Raw genomic sequence first — 17,402 nt, 5'->3', positions numbered from 1 at the left:
ATTTTCGTAGGGGAATGATTTACAGCTTGCTTGAGGGGAATGAAGAGGCCAAAGGAGCAGTTTGAGAAGTACCGGCAGCTTTCGCCGAACAAGTTTGAGGTTCGGGAGCGATGAGAATTGAGCCAAAAAGAGCGTAGTGCATTCTATGTTAAAGTTTTGTTATTTGCTTGTTTTCGATTGAGACTTCGCTGAAAGTTCATAATAAGAGGCCAAACATTTTTGTTCATGGAATACATAGCAGTTCAATCTTTTCTTCTGATTAGTAATAACATCATGGTATGAAATGTAGCAACCATAGATAATATGTTTGAGTTACATCAGATATAAACAAGTTTCCCAGACGAAATTCCCAAAGTACATAAATTCCCATAGCAGTTCAATCTTTTCTTCTGATTAGCACTCGTGTTTTTTTTTTTTTTTTACAATTGCAACTTCAGTGTCTATCAGTCTATGGTTCCTGTTTTTTTTATTTTTTTTAATTCAATTAAACAAAAATCTAAAACAAAAACAAAAACAAATATCCCGATACATAAGAAAGGAATTACTGTATAAACTATTGTGTAAAATTGAGACTCATAGAATGAAACATATTAAATAACTTCAGCATCAGACAGTAATCTTCTTCCATGATGACACTACTAAACAAATCCTCAATCCCAACCACTGGCCACTACGGGAGAACCACCCTCGAGGATAGGAGCGGCGACCGGTGGTGCAGGAGCAGCATCCCAACCGTCTTGTGTCACAGCTGGACTGCAGAACCAGGAAGCATCAGCAATTTGGGTAGGCCACTGATCACCACCGAGACCACCAGAATATTCAATGTACTCTGTACCTTGCACCATGACATCCCACTCGTTTCTTCTTGTTTTTCTTGTTCTTGCTGTAAGGAAAGTAGTCAGTCATATCTCCCATATTATTGCAGATTCATATCTCCCATATTATAGCAGATTGATTTATCATTTGATTGATGTAATAGCTGTAGCCTTCCTTAGTGTAATAGCTGTAGCCTTCCTTATAGGTATTTTAGATAGTGAATAGATTCCTGACTTGTAGGAAGAAAGGGTAATCACACTTGTATAAAGATATGATTCTATGTTAATGAAAATATAACTTCAGCCTATCAGTTTCTCCTTCTTTCATGGTATCAGAGCAGGACTAGATCCTGACTCTTCTTCTTCCTTGCTGCACTCTATCTTCTCGTGCAGCTTCTCTTTAGTCTCTTGCTGTTCCAACATGGGCAAAGATGACGTTCCACCATCAAAAGACCATGGCAAATCACATGCCGATTCCTCCAACCCTCCTCCATCCGAAATATCAAAATCTGATCTTTCTAATCCTTATTACACCCATCATTCAGATCATCCAGGGCTGGTCCTAGTCTCCAAACCCCTTAATGGAGACAATTATGCAGGATGGAAGAGGGCTATGACTCTATCTCTGAATTCCAAGAACAAGCTGGGTTTTGTGAATGGTACAATAAAGGCTCCCTCAGAAGAAACTGATCCAGAAGGTTATGCTACTTGGTCGCGTTGCAATGATATGGTCCACTCATGGATCATTAACACAGTTGATCCAGAAATCAGTGACAGTGTCATCTACTATCCTACTGCTCACGAAGTATGGGAAGACCTTCGTGAGCGCTTCTCTCAAGGTAATGCCCCACGAATCTTTGAAATTCAGCGAGAGATCGCATGTCTTCGACAAGAACAGCTTTCAGTCTCAGCCTACTATACAAAATTGAAGAGTCTATGGGATGAACTAGCTACCTATTCCGAGATTTCTCGTGGACCACAGGCAGAACAACAAAGACTCATGCAATTTTTGATGGGACTGAATGATACTTACAGTTCTGTTCGCGGACAAATTCTTCTGATGATTCCTTTACCAACAGTTCGTAAAGCCTATGCAGCGGTTGCTCAGGATGAGAAGCAACGTTCCCTTTGTGCTTCTCATCCCAATGCAGAATCTTCAAGTGCCGCAATGGCCGTGCGCAATCCAGGAAGACCCAATTACCATTCAGGAAGAGGGGGACGTTTTGAGAGGACTGATCTCCAAAACCAACGTCCAGATCGTAATCCTACATCTCAGGAAGGACGCCGAGTTGACACAGAACGGCGCCAAGGATCCGGCAGGGGAAGACCGCATTGTACTTACTGTGGAGATCAGGGCCACTGGGTACAGACTTGCTATCAATTGATTGGGTATCCTCCAGGTCACCCTAAAGCAAAACAGGGCACCGGTTTTTCAAAACAATCAAGAGTCGCAATGCCTTCAGCAAATCATGTTAGTGAAGCAGTCGAAGGTGATACTGGGCCGATGGTAACTCTCACTGAAGCCCAATTTAAACAGTTTATGGCTGCCCTCAGTAATCCAACTTTGAAACCCAATTCAAATGCTAGTTCAAGTTCCAAAGCTAATGTCGTGACCAAACCAGGTTTGTCCAAAGTCGTTTCTCGTAATTGGATCATTGACAGCGGTGCGACCGACCATATTACTTCCTCTTCGCAATTATTGCATAAAAATAATAATTGCTCATTACCACCTGTTTTATTGCCTAGTGGAGATAAAGTTGACATTTATGCAAAAGGATCAATACCTCTGAGTACCATGTTCTATCTTCATGATGTGTTGTCTGTACCTAAATTTAAAGTCGATTTATTATCGGTTAGTCGATTGACAAGAGGATTGAATTGTTCAGTGACTTTCTACCCATATTGGTGTATTTTGCAGGATCTGGCTACGAGGAGGATGATTGGTTTGGGTGAACAACGCAACGGATTATATTATTTGAAGGCATTAGCGACGGAGAAATCCAACACTACTCCTCACTTTTCCACCACACACTCAGCTTGTCATCTTACCATCACCTCAACCGATTTATGGCACAACCGCTTAGGGCATGTGTCACCCTCTTGTTTAGGTTTCATTGCTAAGAATTTTTTACATGTTTCCATTCCATCTAATAATGCTTGCCATATATGTCCTTTGGCCAAGCAGAGTCGTATACCTTTTGGTACGAGTACCATATCTTCTGTCAAACCATTTGAAATTATTCATTGTGATATTTGGGGTCGATATCGATTTCCTTCCATTTCTGGTGCTCATTATTTTCTTTCCATTGTTGATGACTACACACGTTTTACTTGGATATTTTTAATGCGTCATAAAGATGAAGCTCAATCACTCATCAAACAATTTTTTAGCTATGCTATCACTCAATTTGATTCCCGCATTAAAACTTTCCGTAGTGATAATGGTAGTGAATTCCTATCCCTCCGCTCCTTTTTTAATGATAATGGTGTCGTTTTCCAACATTCTTGCGTTTACACGCCCCAACAAAATGGGGTTGTGGAACGTAAACACCGACACATCCTCCAAGTGGCTCGTGCACTCAAATTCCAAGCACACCTCCCCTCTCAATTTTGGGGGGAGTGTGCCCTTACCGCTGTTCACATCATCAATCGCTTACCTTCTCCCATTCTTTCTTTCAAAACTCCTTTCGAACTTCTTTATTCGAAACCTCCTTCCTACTCCCATCTACGTGTTTTTGGTTGCTTGGCTTATGCTACTAACGTAAATCCCGCTCATAAATTCGATCAACGTGCTATTCAGTCCGTTTTCATCGGCTATCCAATCGGTCAAAAGGCCTACAAGTTGTTTGATTTATCCCGCAAGAAAATCTTTACTAGCCGAGACGTCAAATTCCATGATCACATTTTCCCTTATTCTCTTCAGCCTAGTTCTCTTCAGCCTGGTTCTCTTACCTCTCCATTGGGCCACCAATCCAGCCCAATTCCCTTGCTTTCTGACGATGACTTATCTCTACCCACTGCTCCTCCCACGTCGTTTCCTTCTTCCTCCACTCCCGTGTCTTCCTCTTCTGACCCCGTGCCGCCACCACTCGCTTCCTCTTCACCACCGCCCACATCACCTTCGCCACCGCACCCATCCCCTTCGCCATCGCCCAAATCCCCTTTGCCACCGCCCCCACCACTCCGTACCTACTCCCGTCGTCGTCTGCTGCTTCCTCCGGACGGCGACGCCGTCCTTCCCGACCCATCCTCTGCTCCTCCGATCTCCTCTCCGCCCTCCCCAAGTCCAGTCGCTGTACCCGCTCCCGTACCCAGTCCCGAGCCGGCCGTGCCAGTCCCTCTCCGTCGCTCCAGCCGTCCAGTCCGTCCGCCGGACCGCCTCACCTACCATGTCTGCTCCACCGTTCCCCCCGACCATTCGTCCTCCTTGCTGCCTGGTCCTATCAAAGGTACTCGCTACCCCTTAGCTCGTTCTGTTTCCTATCATCGGTATCTCCCGCAGCACCTCGCCTACACGGCCCAAATCAGTCAAGTTACCGAGCCCCGTACCTACTCTGAGGCTGCCGCCCATCCTGCTTGGCAGGCTGCCATGCTTTCTGAATTACAGGCTCTTCAAGCTAACAAAACTTGGACCCTGACTCCTCTTCCGGCCGGTAAGGTCCCTATTGGTTGTCGATGGGTTTATAAGGTGAAACACAAGGCTGATGGTTCTGTGGAACGGTATAAAGCCCGCCTGGTTGCTAAGGGTTTTACTCAGTTGGAGGGGGTCGATTATCAAGAAACATTTTCTCCTACTGCCAAAATTATTACTGTTCGATGTTTATTGGCTTTGGCTGCAGCTCGTGGTTGGACGCTGCATCAATTGGATGTGAATAATGCGTTCCTCCATGGAGATTTGTCTGAGGAAATTTACATGTCTCCTCCGCCTGGTCTTCGGCGACAGGAGGAGGCGAATCTGGTGTGCCGATTACATAAGTCCTTATATGGTTTGAAGCAGGCTTCACGACAATGGTTTGAGAAGTTTTCTGATGCTGTACGGTCAGCTGGGTACGTTCAATCTAAAGCTGATTATTCATTATTCACTAGAAAACATGGGAATTCATTCACTGCACTTTTGATTTACGTTGATGACATATTGATTACTGGAAATGATTTGGAGACTATTGCTACACTTAAAGCTTTCTTACATAGTCAATTTCGTCTCAAAGATCTTGGAGACTTAAAATACTTTCTTGGTATTGAAGTTTCGACTTCCAGACGGGGGATCTTTATATGTCAACGTAAGTATGCTTTAGAGATTATTGAAGATACAGGTTTACTAGGAGCTGCACCTGTGGATACTCCCATGGAAAAAGGTTTAAAGTTATCTGATCACAGTGATTTGCTCAAAGACCCTGGAAAGTACAGAAGATTAATTGGGAGACTTATATATCTCACTGTTTCACGTCCTGACATCACTTATGCAGTCCATGTTCTTAGCAGATTCATGAACCAACCTAGAAAAATGCATTGGGAGGCAGCTCTGAGAGTAGTACGCTATCTAAAAGGTGCTCCTGGACAAGGTGTGTTTTTCTCTTCCACCAATGATCTGAAATTGAGGGCTTATTGTGACTCTGATTGGGCGGGATGTCCTATCACTAGAAGGTCTACCACTGGATACCTTGTTTTTCTTGGACCTTCCTTAATTTCTTGGAGGTCAAAACGTCAAAAGACAGTATCTTTGTCTTCCGCAGAGGCCGAATATCGTGCTATGACAGGAACATGTTGTGAGCTAACTTGGTTGCGTTCTCTGCTCAGAGATCTCAGTTTATCCCACCATGAACCGGCTCTGCTATTTTGTGATAACAAGGCTGCACTGCACATTGCTGCCAACCCTGTATTCCATGAGCGAACTAGGCATATCGAGATGGATTGCCACTACATTAGGGACAAAATTCTAGATGGTACTGTGGCCACAAGGTATGTGAAATCAGCTTATCAGCTTGCCGATGTTCTTACTAAACCTTTGGGGAAAGATATCTTTGTTCCTATGATTCGCAAGTTGGGACTGCAAGACATCCACTCTCCAACTTGAGGGGGAGTGTAAGGAAAGTAGTCAGTCATATCTCCCATATTATTGCAGATTCATATCTCCCATATTATAGCAGATTGATTTATCATTTGATTGATGTAATAGCTGTAGCCTTCCTTAGTGTAATAGCTGTAGCCTTCCTTATATGTATTTTAGATAGTGAATAGATTCCTGACTTGTAGGAAGAAAGGGTAATCACACTTGTATAAAGATATGATTCTATGTTAATGAAAATATAACTTCAGCCTATCAGTTTCTCCTTCTTTCACTTGCCCTTTGTCTTGTTCTTCGCCTGCTTCCAGATGGGGTGGAAGTGTCAACATCTTGTTGATATGTGGCATTTGGAAACCATTTTCTCAATATGTCATCCTTGCAATGGTTGGCCGTCATGTCGACAAAGATGGCATCCGAACAGTGCAACCTTGAACAATCAGCCCCGAAACTTGCAATCACCAAAGTATTATCAATCTTCTGGACAGCTTCAGCAAGCACATTCACATTTAAAATGAGAGAATTGTGCTTCCTCCTCCTCCTCCTCCTAAGTGCATCATAAAACTCCCGTGGTAGGAGTTCAGTGATAAAGTTTCTTCCCAGCAAATCATGGATCATATCCAAACACGAGCCAAAGTTCAAATGAATCAAACACAAGACAATTACCAATCGCAACATGAGTGGCTGATAATACTGCATCCAATTTCTGTCGGACTTCTCAATCCATTCAATCATATCCTTCTTGATAAAAATACACTCGCGAACCACAGTAATCACAAATGGAAGAATGTCTTCCAGAGAAGGACGTCCACCAGTCACCATGGAACGTAAGCTGGTATCTTCATCCGGGCATATCAGCCATTCAATAAAGCAAGAACTTGTAGTGATGACAAAACCTTGAAAGCAACTTGCTGAAAACAGAAGGCGCTCCACAAGATACAAGAAGCAACCAGGTGTTATGTAGTCGGAAACCTCCCTCCAGTTGGCACTATAAGTTTCAACCAAAGCCTCATGTAACCACCACATGACAGACACCTCTATTGGTTCCTGACGAGTATGTTCAGGTCCAATGCTTGCACAGAGATTCTCAATGAAGGCCTTCCACGGTTTATTTATCTCAAGCTTTTTCACAAGCTGAACAGAGAGCTCAGTATTCAGCAGCTTACCTGACCCGAGAATGATCATTGCGATCCTTCCAATCTGCCCATAAGACAGCTCGTCCTTCAAGCTGGCATGTTCAACTATAACTTGATTCAGCACATTCTTTGAAGCATCAGTTCTTCTAAGAGAAATCATATTCTGTCTCAATGAATTCCTCCAATCTAAGGGAAAGATGTAATCAACATACTCCCCAGTCGAAAATGTTACCATATTCTGTAGTGTCAAGTAATCTTGATACCTTGGTTTCAGACATTTGGAATCCAAAAGATTTCTTGCAACATCATAGATAAGGGTAAGAGCCCTGCACTGGAAGAATGTCGAGTCAGAATTCCTTAGTGGGAACTTGAAAAGTGCTTCAAGCTTTTCCAAAACTTTGATGCCAACGGAGAGCAGTTCTGAACTCCAATAATACTGAGCGGCTGAAATGAGCTGATGAACATCAATGGAGACCAACTTCCCATAACTTTTCAAATGCCTTGTGTCCAGATGTCTAACCCAATCAGCATCAGGGACCAGTAAAACATAGATTGGATTCAGATTATGATACAACCTCCAAACTCCTAAACAAGTAAAACAGAGTTCTACATAACTATTGTACCCTGGAGTTTCCACACATCCTACAGATTCAATGATGTGAAGGATCTTCTCCTTCCAGAAATTCCAGTAGTAGACAAGCGAATCAATGGACGCCTGATTTCTAGATATTTTATCTTTTGAATGCTTTACAAGATCTCCAATCAATTCTTTCTCCCATAAATACTCATCAGTTCTTGAAGAAAAATGGGCGTCCAAAATTTTTCGAGCTGATAACGCTTCACCTCTAATGCTCTGATGTCTTTCACAAGCATCCATTTGATGTTTCAAAACAGCCAAGTTATCCTGCCCATTCAATAAAATCTCCGACTCAGCGCAAACCAGCTGATAAACATTATCTTTCCCATTCTTGGCAAATGACTTGGCCTTTGTCAGAAGCTCCCCCTGTTGTGGAAACTTTTCCATGGGCCAGCCCTTGCCACCAGATGACCAAAGAGACTTGGAAATTACATAAAACAGAATATGCAGTGAGGCCTCTTTGAACTTACCTGCCTTTCCAAGGAAATCAGATTCAAGTAGGATTTCACCTTTAAGCTGGGCGATGTTTGCGGCTTCCAGATAATTTCCAAATTCTTCCTCCAATGACAAAAGCTCATCAAGGCTCCCTATACTCTTCAAAAAGTCCCGCATCAATATTATAGAATTGAAAGCTTTCACAAATTTCATCATTAATCTGTTATCTTTCAACTTATGATAGTGAAGTGCGCAGCCCTCTAAAAATTCCTGCTCCTTTTTATCTATTCCTTCCCCTCTACTAGCCTTAGCACGGTCCTCAACAGCATGCTGTTTCCAATAATTAATATACTGCAAACCCATTTCAAATAGTTTCCCATTTGCACAAACAGTGAGACACTCTGAGAAAAAATTTCCCTTGGCATAGACATCTGCAGCATCCTTATAGCATCCCGCTAGTGAAAAACATTCTGCCGCTCTTTGAAGTTCAGAGTCTCCACATTTTTCCAAATATATCCTAGCTGCACCATTAAAAATCACAAAGTGAGAAACAAAATTTTAAATTGCATCTCATAACCAAAGTTACACAAATCGTGAAACCAATACAAAGATTCAAGTCCAACTGACCATAAAGGCAATAGAATCATTTGAATACTAAGGATATTAAAGAACACTGGTGTTTGATTAGTCATACCTGCTCTTTCATACTCCCCCAAATCAGAAAAACATCTCGCAGCAGAATCTGCCTTGCCAATAGCACCAAATATTTCTGCAGCTTTTCTAAGGATCGATTTAGCCTCTTTGGGATTTGATGTTCGCATACGTTCAGCAATAGCTTTAAGGCTGGAAGCTTTAGACCTCCTTTCCCAGTAAGTGTCACCAGCTCTTTCAAAGCACATTGTGGCCATTTCATAGTTATGTTCATGATATAGCTGCAAAGGCAAGCAGAACAGAAAAATATTATTCGAAATAGTGGTGTCAAGTGTCAACAACAGATATATATAGCTATCTTTTATATGAAAGATGAAGCAAACCTTAATGCCTCGGGATTTCCACTCCTCTGGACTGCTTGCCACTTGCATTGCCTGGGTAAGTGAATCATCTAGCTGCCTTTGTTGCACAAGACATTTTTTCTTCCAATAGTCAAACAAAGGTTTCGAGAGGTCTTCCACATTTTCACAAATCCACAATCTCTGTCTTGTTCGAGTAACAGCCACATATAATTGCTTCAGTTCAGAGCACAATATGTTGTGTTTTGATTCTCTGAAACTTGGAAAGCGCGTAGGTGATGTGGAGTTGAGTAAATCTTGTTCCTTCATGTAATCATATATAACCCTCCATTGATTTTTCAAAGGTGATGTGCCAAAAAAGTTGTATAAGAGGACATCCTATAAAGATGATAGATAAATGTTAGGACTGAATATTTCAAGTTTTCAACAAACAAAAATTGTAGCATAACAATCATTTTTCTGATGTAAAACCAGAATATAAAAGTACAAGATTACATCCTAGAGAGAGGGATACATAAATGTTAGAATGAATCCAAAAAGACTTCAAACATAGTCAAAATTGAATGGACTGGATAATTCATAATTGATCACTATTTCTGATGTGTAGTTAGAATTCATTTGGATACAGACACACGTCTTGACTTGAATCAATCACAGTAACTTTCTCAGCAATTAAAGTGAATAAGTGAATACAGATTGTAATTACCTGAAATTCAAGGCCCTTACACTCCATTATGGTTAGGACAAGAGCATGCTTCCCTACAAATTTGGATATTTCTCGTCGAGCACCATCATCTCGCACCAAAATCACCTGCTCTGCACCAAAGCCAACTATATTTCCACTGTTACCAAAAATTTTCACGATTGCATTTTCGTTTTCCCCAGATTCAAGCAAAACTGGAGCTTCCCCATAAATCAGACTGGTTTCAGGTTTTAAAACATCAACAGAAAAGGGGAAAAACCGATACAGTAGTTCAACAATGCTTTGTGATAACTTCAATATACCAGCATGAGTACGGAAGTTTTGAGTCAACTGAAGTAATTCAGAAATGAGGCCTTTTTCTTTTCTTTCATCATTGTTATTGCTTCTTGACTCCAATACGAACTTCTTGTAGAACAGATGTCGTATATCCTGAAACCTGAAGTCAATACCCCTTGCTATTGTTTGTGCTGTATCACCAGAAAAGACAAATCCCTCTTCAACATTGTTGCACATGTGTTTAAACAAAGCAATTTGACTCATTGTGAGATCTTGAACCTCATCAATATAAACAAATTCCATCAGATCACCCTCATATTTTTCATGCTTGAGCCGACGGTGAAGATCAATTACAAAATCAGCCAGATCAAATTCACTATTTTCCATCTTCAACTTTTCATAAGCCTGAAAAACATCGTATATTGCTTCTCTCTTTTGCTTGCTCAAATTAGAACCCCGGCCCTCGCACAGTTGAACATAATCCTCCCGGCTGAGTTTACCATCACATGCATCTATAGCTCCTAAGCCACCTTTTATGGAAGAAATAATCTCTATAAAGACTCTTGAAATGTCAAGCTTCTTTGTTATCTGAGTATTAAAACGGGGCCAATACAAAGAGCTAAACCTCTCATAATTAACTTCTTTCGTCCTTATCAAGCTCTGAAATGCGACTGATCTCGGACTCCTAAAATGGCCAACAGTAGCTGTCACATCAAGGAATCTTTCAAAGTATGAGTTACTCAGTGTCCCATCGAGCATCATCAAAAACTTATGGAATGTAATGACAAGTGGGTAAGAACTCGGAGGAATATCATGAAATGAATCTTGGATATCCTTGAATTGGGTTTCCTCCTCATCAAAATCAGCCATATCAATTAAACCTCTTTCAGTTGAGTTACCTCCGCCACATGCAAAACTGTGGACATCAAAATTAGCAAATTAAACTTGTGCCTCCAGTACTTCAATATATACAGAAGATTTAAATATCATTCGTTCGGACTAAGAAAGAGACTTCATCATGAGCAAGAGAGATCAGTATCCTCGGTTACCAGTGTAGCAAGTCCGGAACTAGAATTTCCAAAATTCTTAAGTACTAAAAGTGCAATACTAATATACTATGGTGCACTTAAACTAGAATTTCCAAAAAAATCAGTTTAGACTTTAGACTCAAATGAAGTACGGTAGGTTGTTTAATTTACATGAATATCTTTATATTTGAGAGAAGGATAATTATTTTACAAGAAAAAACAACAATTCAAAACTATTTATAGTTTACTGTTACACCGTAACCTGTTTGCAGCAAATTATAAACCGAGAAACATTTCGATTGCATGTTCTTTCCGAGAGAGAACAATGTAGTCTAATGATTTATATCATCACCATAAATTCACATTAAAGCTAAAAGAGGCAGAAAATGTCTTTTCGATGAATAGTCCACTCACCTTTTCAAGTGTGAAACATGTCGCTTGATGGCAAAACATAGCTTAGGACTCAATGTCACAAAAAGCTGGCGCAGAACTTTCCCTTCAGTAGCTGCAGAACTCTGCTCAACCTTGCTAGTATTTTGACTACTATAGCATCCTTGAACTGCAAATTGGTGCCACTGTTCTTTTTGAAACAATTTCATGGTTAAAACTGTGGTTTTCCCAGTTCCTGACCGTCCCACTATAAAGGAACTTCCACGATAAAGGATAATCTCCATCTCTTCGTCTGTAACTTCAAATGGAAGCTCCAGTTCTCTACCCTCACGGTCTGACAGCAAGTGGTTTACTACCCCAGATGATAAGGAATAAAATTTCAACAGCAACAAACTCTCGCTAACCTGTGAATTCTCAACATAGCTTCTACAATCAGAAGTGTCACCAACTAAATCACTCTGAGCTTCACTGATGCTCAGATCCTTAAACCGGGAAAACTCCAAAGACGGTGACCAGCTTTTTGGAACCTCTAGATCACTGCATACAAATGACAAACAAAGAAAACCAATAACTAGTTAGAACTATAGAAAGATGGACTCATTATTATTAAATTTAAAGGCATGTTAACAAAAACTAGATGGTTAAACAACATACCCATCAAGACACGTCTCCTTGCAAAGATTGATAAAGTTATCAGTACATCTGTTGAAAATACTATCCAGGCGGTATATCAACTTTGGGATATCCTCTACAGGCAATATGTCCCAGATCTTTAATACTTGAACGTATTGCAGGTTCTTTGAAATGTCATTAGTGCAAACAATGTACAGACCTTCAACCTTAAATTTCTTTAAGATCATGGAAGAGCTACCAGAAATTGTCTCAACATTTCGCTTCTTAGGTCTCCAGCCACTGGAAAGCTTCAGTAGAAGATTCAGCACCGACTTCTTCAAACGGACTGATGTCAGATTCTTGAATGACTTCAGAAAGTTATCACTGAAAAGTACCTGAAGATAATGTACAAACCAAATAATCCCATTAAAGCAAAAATATTGAAAAGTTCCATCAGTAGAAGTTTTTCGAAATAAAAGAGGTTACCTTCCATCTAGCACTTCTAAAAAGTATGCTGTTGGCATTGAGCAAATCATCAAATTGGTCAAACTCTTTCTTTACCTCTAATATGGCCTTGGCTAAATCCTTGTCTTCGTCGGCATTAAAGAAGCATCGACGACTTTTGGCATCAAGGACCAAGGCATTCCAAACAGATTCACTGTCGGAAAGAGTTCTTTCATTCCCCAAAATCCACAAACAGTGCCTGAAGTCATCAGAGGTTCAGTAGACATTTCCACCAAACTTATAAACAAGAGGCAGAAGCACAGAAGTTGAAGTAAAACAATACCTAGCCCTTGTAAGAGAGACATTAACTCTTTGCGATTTTGAAATGAATTCAAGTGATTGATGGCTGTTGGATCGTACAGTGGATATTATAATTATGTCCTCTTCCCCACCTTGAAACCCATCAACTGTTTTTACCTTCACTTCAAAGCCATCAAGCTTATCATATTTCTTACCCACTCTGTCCTTAATTGCGACTACTTGAGCAGCATAGGGAGACACTATACCAATACTGAGTCTCTGTTTTGATTTGACCCATTCTGTGTACAAAGAGAAAGCCAAAATAGAACATCAAAATAACAGCACAACAGCAAACAAGATTTTGGCATGTTTGGTGGTTTAAAAATATAACCCTAAAACATACTTCTTGGGTCAAAACTAAAGCAATGGACACTTACATGAGAAGTGCTGAATCAAATTGCAAACAGATTTAAACAAAAATGAATCAGTCATTCAATGCCAGTTATGTGGTACCACTTGTGCAGAAAGAAGAAACAATATATTTCTTGCAGTTCAAGTTAGTATTCTTTAGTGAATAAGGTAATGTAAATTTTAAACCAAAAGCATAAAAAGCATCAATTTGGAAATCCCAATGATTAAAATACTGAGATGAGAACATGAAGAAGAATCTCCTGCTAGACACCTTTGTACAGATTCCGCAGTATTTTTGAAACAATAGCAACCTCCACCATATTTTTCCGACTTGGTCCATCCACCTCTTTCTCTTCTCTTCCACCAATCACATTTATAAAAGAATAAGGACCAAACATTGCTCCTGGAAGATAGTGCTTCTTGTAGCTTCTTCGTTTTACATTTGGAGCATCCCGGATCAAGTCATCATAGAAATTTGAATTTGGGAATAAACTTATTGATGGATGCATTCTGTATTGCATATTTAAAATATGTTTAGAATGACCCATTAAGCTCAACCTCTCAAACAAGCTTCCTGCAAAACCAGCTTCATCAGAAACCTATAGAACATACGAAAGCAGATTTTGCAATAAGAAATAAGTACAATATAAAATTATGAGAAGAGAAGGAAAGAATACGTGTCCATGTAGCGTCAACGTACTTTGCTTTTTACCGTAGCTGGTAACTGACATTCATCACCAACAAGAACAGCATGCTTCACACCTGGAAGTTGCAGGGGTATTGTTGACTCACACTCTTTTAGCTGTGCAGCCTCGTCAATAACAACAATGCTTAGTGGTTCCATTGCCACTCTATGCAGCTTATACGAAGTAGATGCAGTGCAAAATATTAGAGATGCTCTTTGAAAACAGAACTTCCGTATAGATTCCTCATTCTTAATATTTGGAAGTTTAAGTTGACTAAGAGAATCCCGTAGAGTGCGTAAAGCTGAAAGGCAATCCCTTCTTATCATACAAAGATCAAAGGAGTAACCTACAAACGACTCGGACACATCTTCAACATCCGAATGAGAAAAGAGTTCTTCCAAAGCTTCAGAATCAACATTATCTTGAGACAACAGTAACTCAAAGGAATCAACTAACCGGATAAGCGAAATCAAGTCTTGGAAATTGTCTACAGAAATATAATTTTTCCCTATATGAGTACAGAGCACAGAAATGCAATATCTTAATGGCGTTGCAGTAGACAAAAATCTCTCTCTCAAAAATTGAACAAATGTTTTGCGTTTCTCCTTTATAACTTGAGCACCTCTTCTGCATTCTTTATATTTTGTTTCACTGACATTCTTTAGTTCTGTCTCTTTCGTGAACTCATTTCCCAAGAAAATATGGTAATCAGAAACGCAATCCTCAAGTAAACCGATCATGGAAGAAAAGCAAGGCCTCCAACCAGTCCTTGGCCCGAAACAATCTACAAGCCTTTTGACACGGCAATCCATATAAATTTCTTCAATGTCTGCACCAATTTTGAGTCGCTCCTTATTACCAAACAGAAGAATTTCTCCTAAAGAACAAAACAAATCATTTGGCTCTGCTTTACTCACCATCTTCACAAGACGAGAAGCAACTCCAGTTATTGCAACATTTGTTGGAGCACAAATAAGAGTCCTACAATTCATCTGTAGCAGGGTTGAAAGCAGAGTGACTGTGGTTTTTGTTTTTCCAGTACCAGGAGGACCCCAGATAAGTTCCACAGCAGACTTTTCACCAGAATGCAGCATTTCATGGCAGGCCAACACTGCCCCAGTTTGGGATTCATTCAATCCAGATGATAAACTCTCAACTATACTCTGATTCCAGATGTCATTTTTCCTTTCAGAGCAGAAATCTTTCTGAACCTATTACCAAGCATAGCATATTCAGTCAGTTCCAACAATAAATGTCAGCTTTTAACCCAATTACAAAAGTTCTCCCAATTCAAAATCAAATGGTATAATTAGATGGGAGAGATACATGGCTATAGAAAGTCAAAACATGTGTATGCATCAGTCCCTAAATCCTAACAGGAAGACATTGTGTCAGAATTTTTAGGGAATTATTTAATAATTATGAAAACCTACTGATTCATGACTAGGTCCGATATTAGGGAATGTAAAAAACCTACATTATTCTGTAGGGTTTAAATTCACTAAGAAAACTAAACAAAACCTTCATTACCATAGAATCAGTGCATAGAACTTCGTTGATAATCTTCAGATTTCTGGACATGTGCAACGCTTTCCAAATTCTTCCATCACGGACCAAACTCACCAAGAAAACTATAAAAAGTGATGTCCTGCTATTTTCGACTTCAATCTCTTTTGATGCCTTGACTTTGAAATAAAGAGAGGTACTGTCATCTTCATTCTCACATCCTGGGACATAAGTGGCCGAAGCAAAAGCCCATGACCTCCCTACTCTTTGTAAGTCAGAAACAGTTTCAGGTTTAGCATCAGCTAAAACAAAAAGATCACCGGGCAAAGTTTTATATGGCTCCTTGCCACTATCAATGAACCTGTTTCGCCAGCAATCAACCTTGACATCATATTGCTTTGTTCCATATGGCTTGGCTTCTTCAAAACCCACTACTTCAGCAAACGGTGCTCTATTAAGAGTTTCCATACTTGAATGCAATTCTGCTCGGGTTTCTTCTAGTAAAGGATATATATAAGACCCAAAGTAATGCTGAGCCGATTGAAATGATTCAGGAATCTTTTTCACCTAGAAAAGTAAAGGCTCAGAATGAGTAATCCTTTTCATACAACACATAATGATATCATAAGTAATATACTTTAACAAGTATGGTACAATGTGGTTGAAAATTAAGTCAAGCCGATGATTGTTATCAATGGAGATCTCAAAATTATACTTCTAAGTGCTTGGTAATTGGTATCTAATAATGGAATTCAGTACTTTTGTAAAAGCTTCAATTCTTTCAACCAATCCTAGTTTAGCCTGAATTCCTGAAGTAAATAGAAAACATTTGCTCATATGTGCACAACCAATATATTGGGCCAGTTTGTTCCTGGGTAACGCTTTTCTTTAAGAGCATAGTTACATTAAAAAGTGAATAAAAAATGAAAGAAAATGTGCTGCATTAAAAAGCAACCCGCTTTCATCGGCATCAAGATTGAAGAAGAAACCCGGTTCCCGGTTTTAAATTATTAACTTTCCTTTTGTTGGTCTTCCCCACTAATACATTATTAACCAAAAACAAAGCTGCGATACCAAACTCTAACAACATTTGAAGAAACAGAGAATCCAGAATGATGACAAAAGAACATAATAACCACATAAAGCAACAATCTTTCTTAACAAAAACAAGAAGATGAGATTTATACTATTAAAAGTGGAAGCAAATACCTTGTCTTTGTAAAGATCCTCATTGAAAATGTCCTCCAGGGACCAAGAAAACACAGTATCAGTGAAGGGGTCAGGCTTGATCTTTTTCTTGCCTGAAACCTCCATGATCTCCACCAAAGACTCTTGCTTTCCTTCTCTGCCTTCTTCAACACAGAGCCTATGATTATGAACCGTTTCACAGAAACCCACTTCTCAGATTTTGCAAAAGATGAGAGCTTTGCACAGAGAAAAGAGAGATGTCTAAGAATCTATACTATAATAGGATGATCACTGCCTGCAATGCCATAGTACAAGTGATTCCAAAACCAAAACGTTTTTGGAATATTAGAGATTAGATCAAAGCACAAGTGATTCCAAAACGTTTTAAAAGAAAGAAGACAATGACACTAAAGGCCTGTACCGTCTACTTAGAGGCGAAGTTCTTCTCATCGATTGGTTAGTCCGTACTTTCAACTCTCTCCACTTAAGCACTTAGGTTCCCTCGGACATGTTCCGTCTTTCATTATTCTCCGCGAAAGTATCGAACTGTTCATACTGGGTAAGACGAAGACTTACCCACAAGACAAAAGCTTACTCACTAAGCTTCCACAAGTCTTCCAAACCTCTCCGTTGTCCAATTTCCACGGCTCCAACTCCGACGCCGTCGAGTCGCTTCTGCAGCAGAAGCTCGAGAGCGGCGAGCACGCCAGGAGTTTGAGGAAATTCTCGAGTCGAATCCACTGTCGTTTGAGGCCTTGTTCGA

General features: G+C 40.0%; 2 protein-coding genes across 2 annotated transcripts in view; one reads left to right on the top strand and one right to left on the bottom strand.

Moving 5' to 3' along the window:
* Positions 1-17,402, top strand: part of LOC112197144 (protein SLOW GREEN 1, chloroplastic) — a 33,509-nt gene that overhangs the window by 15,753 nt on the left and 354 nt on the right. The window lies entirely within an intron of this gene.
* LOC112199800 lies at positions 504-17,114 on the bottom strand. The gene is made up of 14 exons (XM_024340762.2): positions 17,061-17,114; positions 16,661-16,934; positions 15,476-16,018; positions 13,960-15,156; positions 13,531-13,858; positions 12,892-13,147; positions 12,591-12,807; positions 12,147-12,499; positions 11,517-12,029; positions 9,802-10,990; positions 9,120-9,473; positions 8,780-9,017; positions 6,156-8,606; positions 504-880 (listed from the first exon to the last, which is right to left on the bottom strand). Exons 2-14 carry the CDS (start codon positions 16,763-16,765, stop codon positions 651-653), a joined length of 7,974 nt encoding a protein of 2,657 aa, XP_024196530.1. The 5' UTR covers positions 16,766-16,934; positions 17,061-17,114; the 3' UTR covers positions 504-650.

Source organism: Rosa chinensis, chromosome 4, assembly GCF_002994745.2.
Source record: "Rosa chinensis cultivar Old Blush chromosome 4, RchiOBHm-V2, whole genome shotgun sequence".
NCBI classification, from domain to species: Eukaryota; Viridiplantae; Streptophyta; class Magnoliopsida; order Rosales; family Rosaceae; genus Rosa; species Rosa chinensis.
This window is presented reverse-complemented; position numbering and strand designations above follow the sequence as displayed.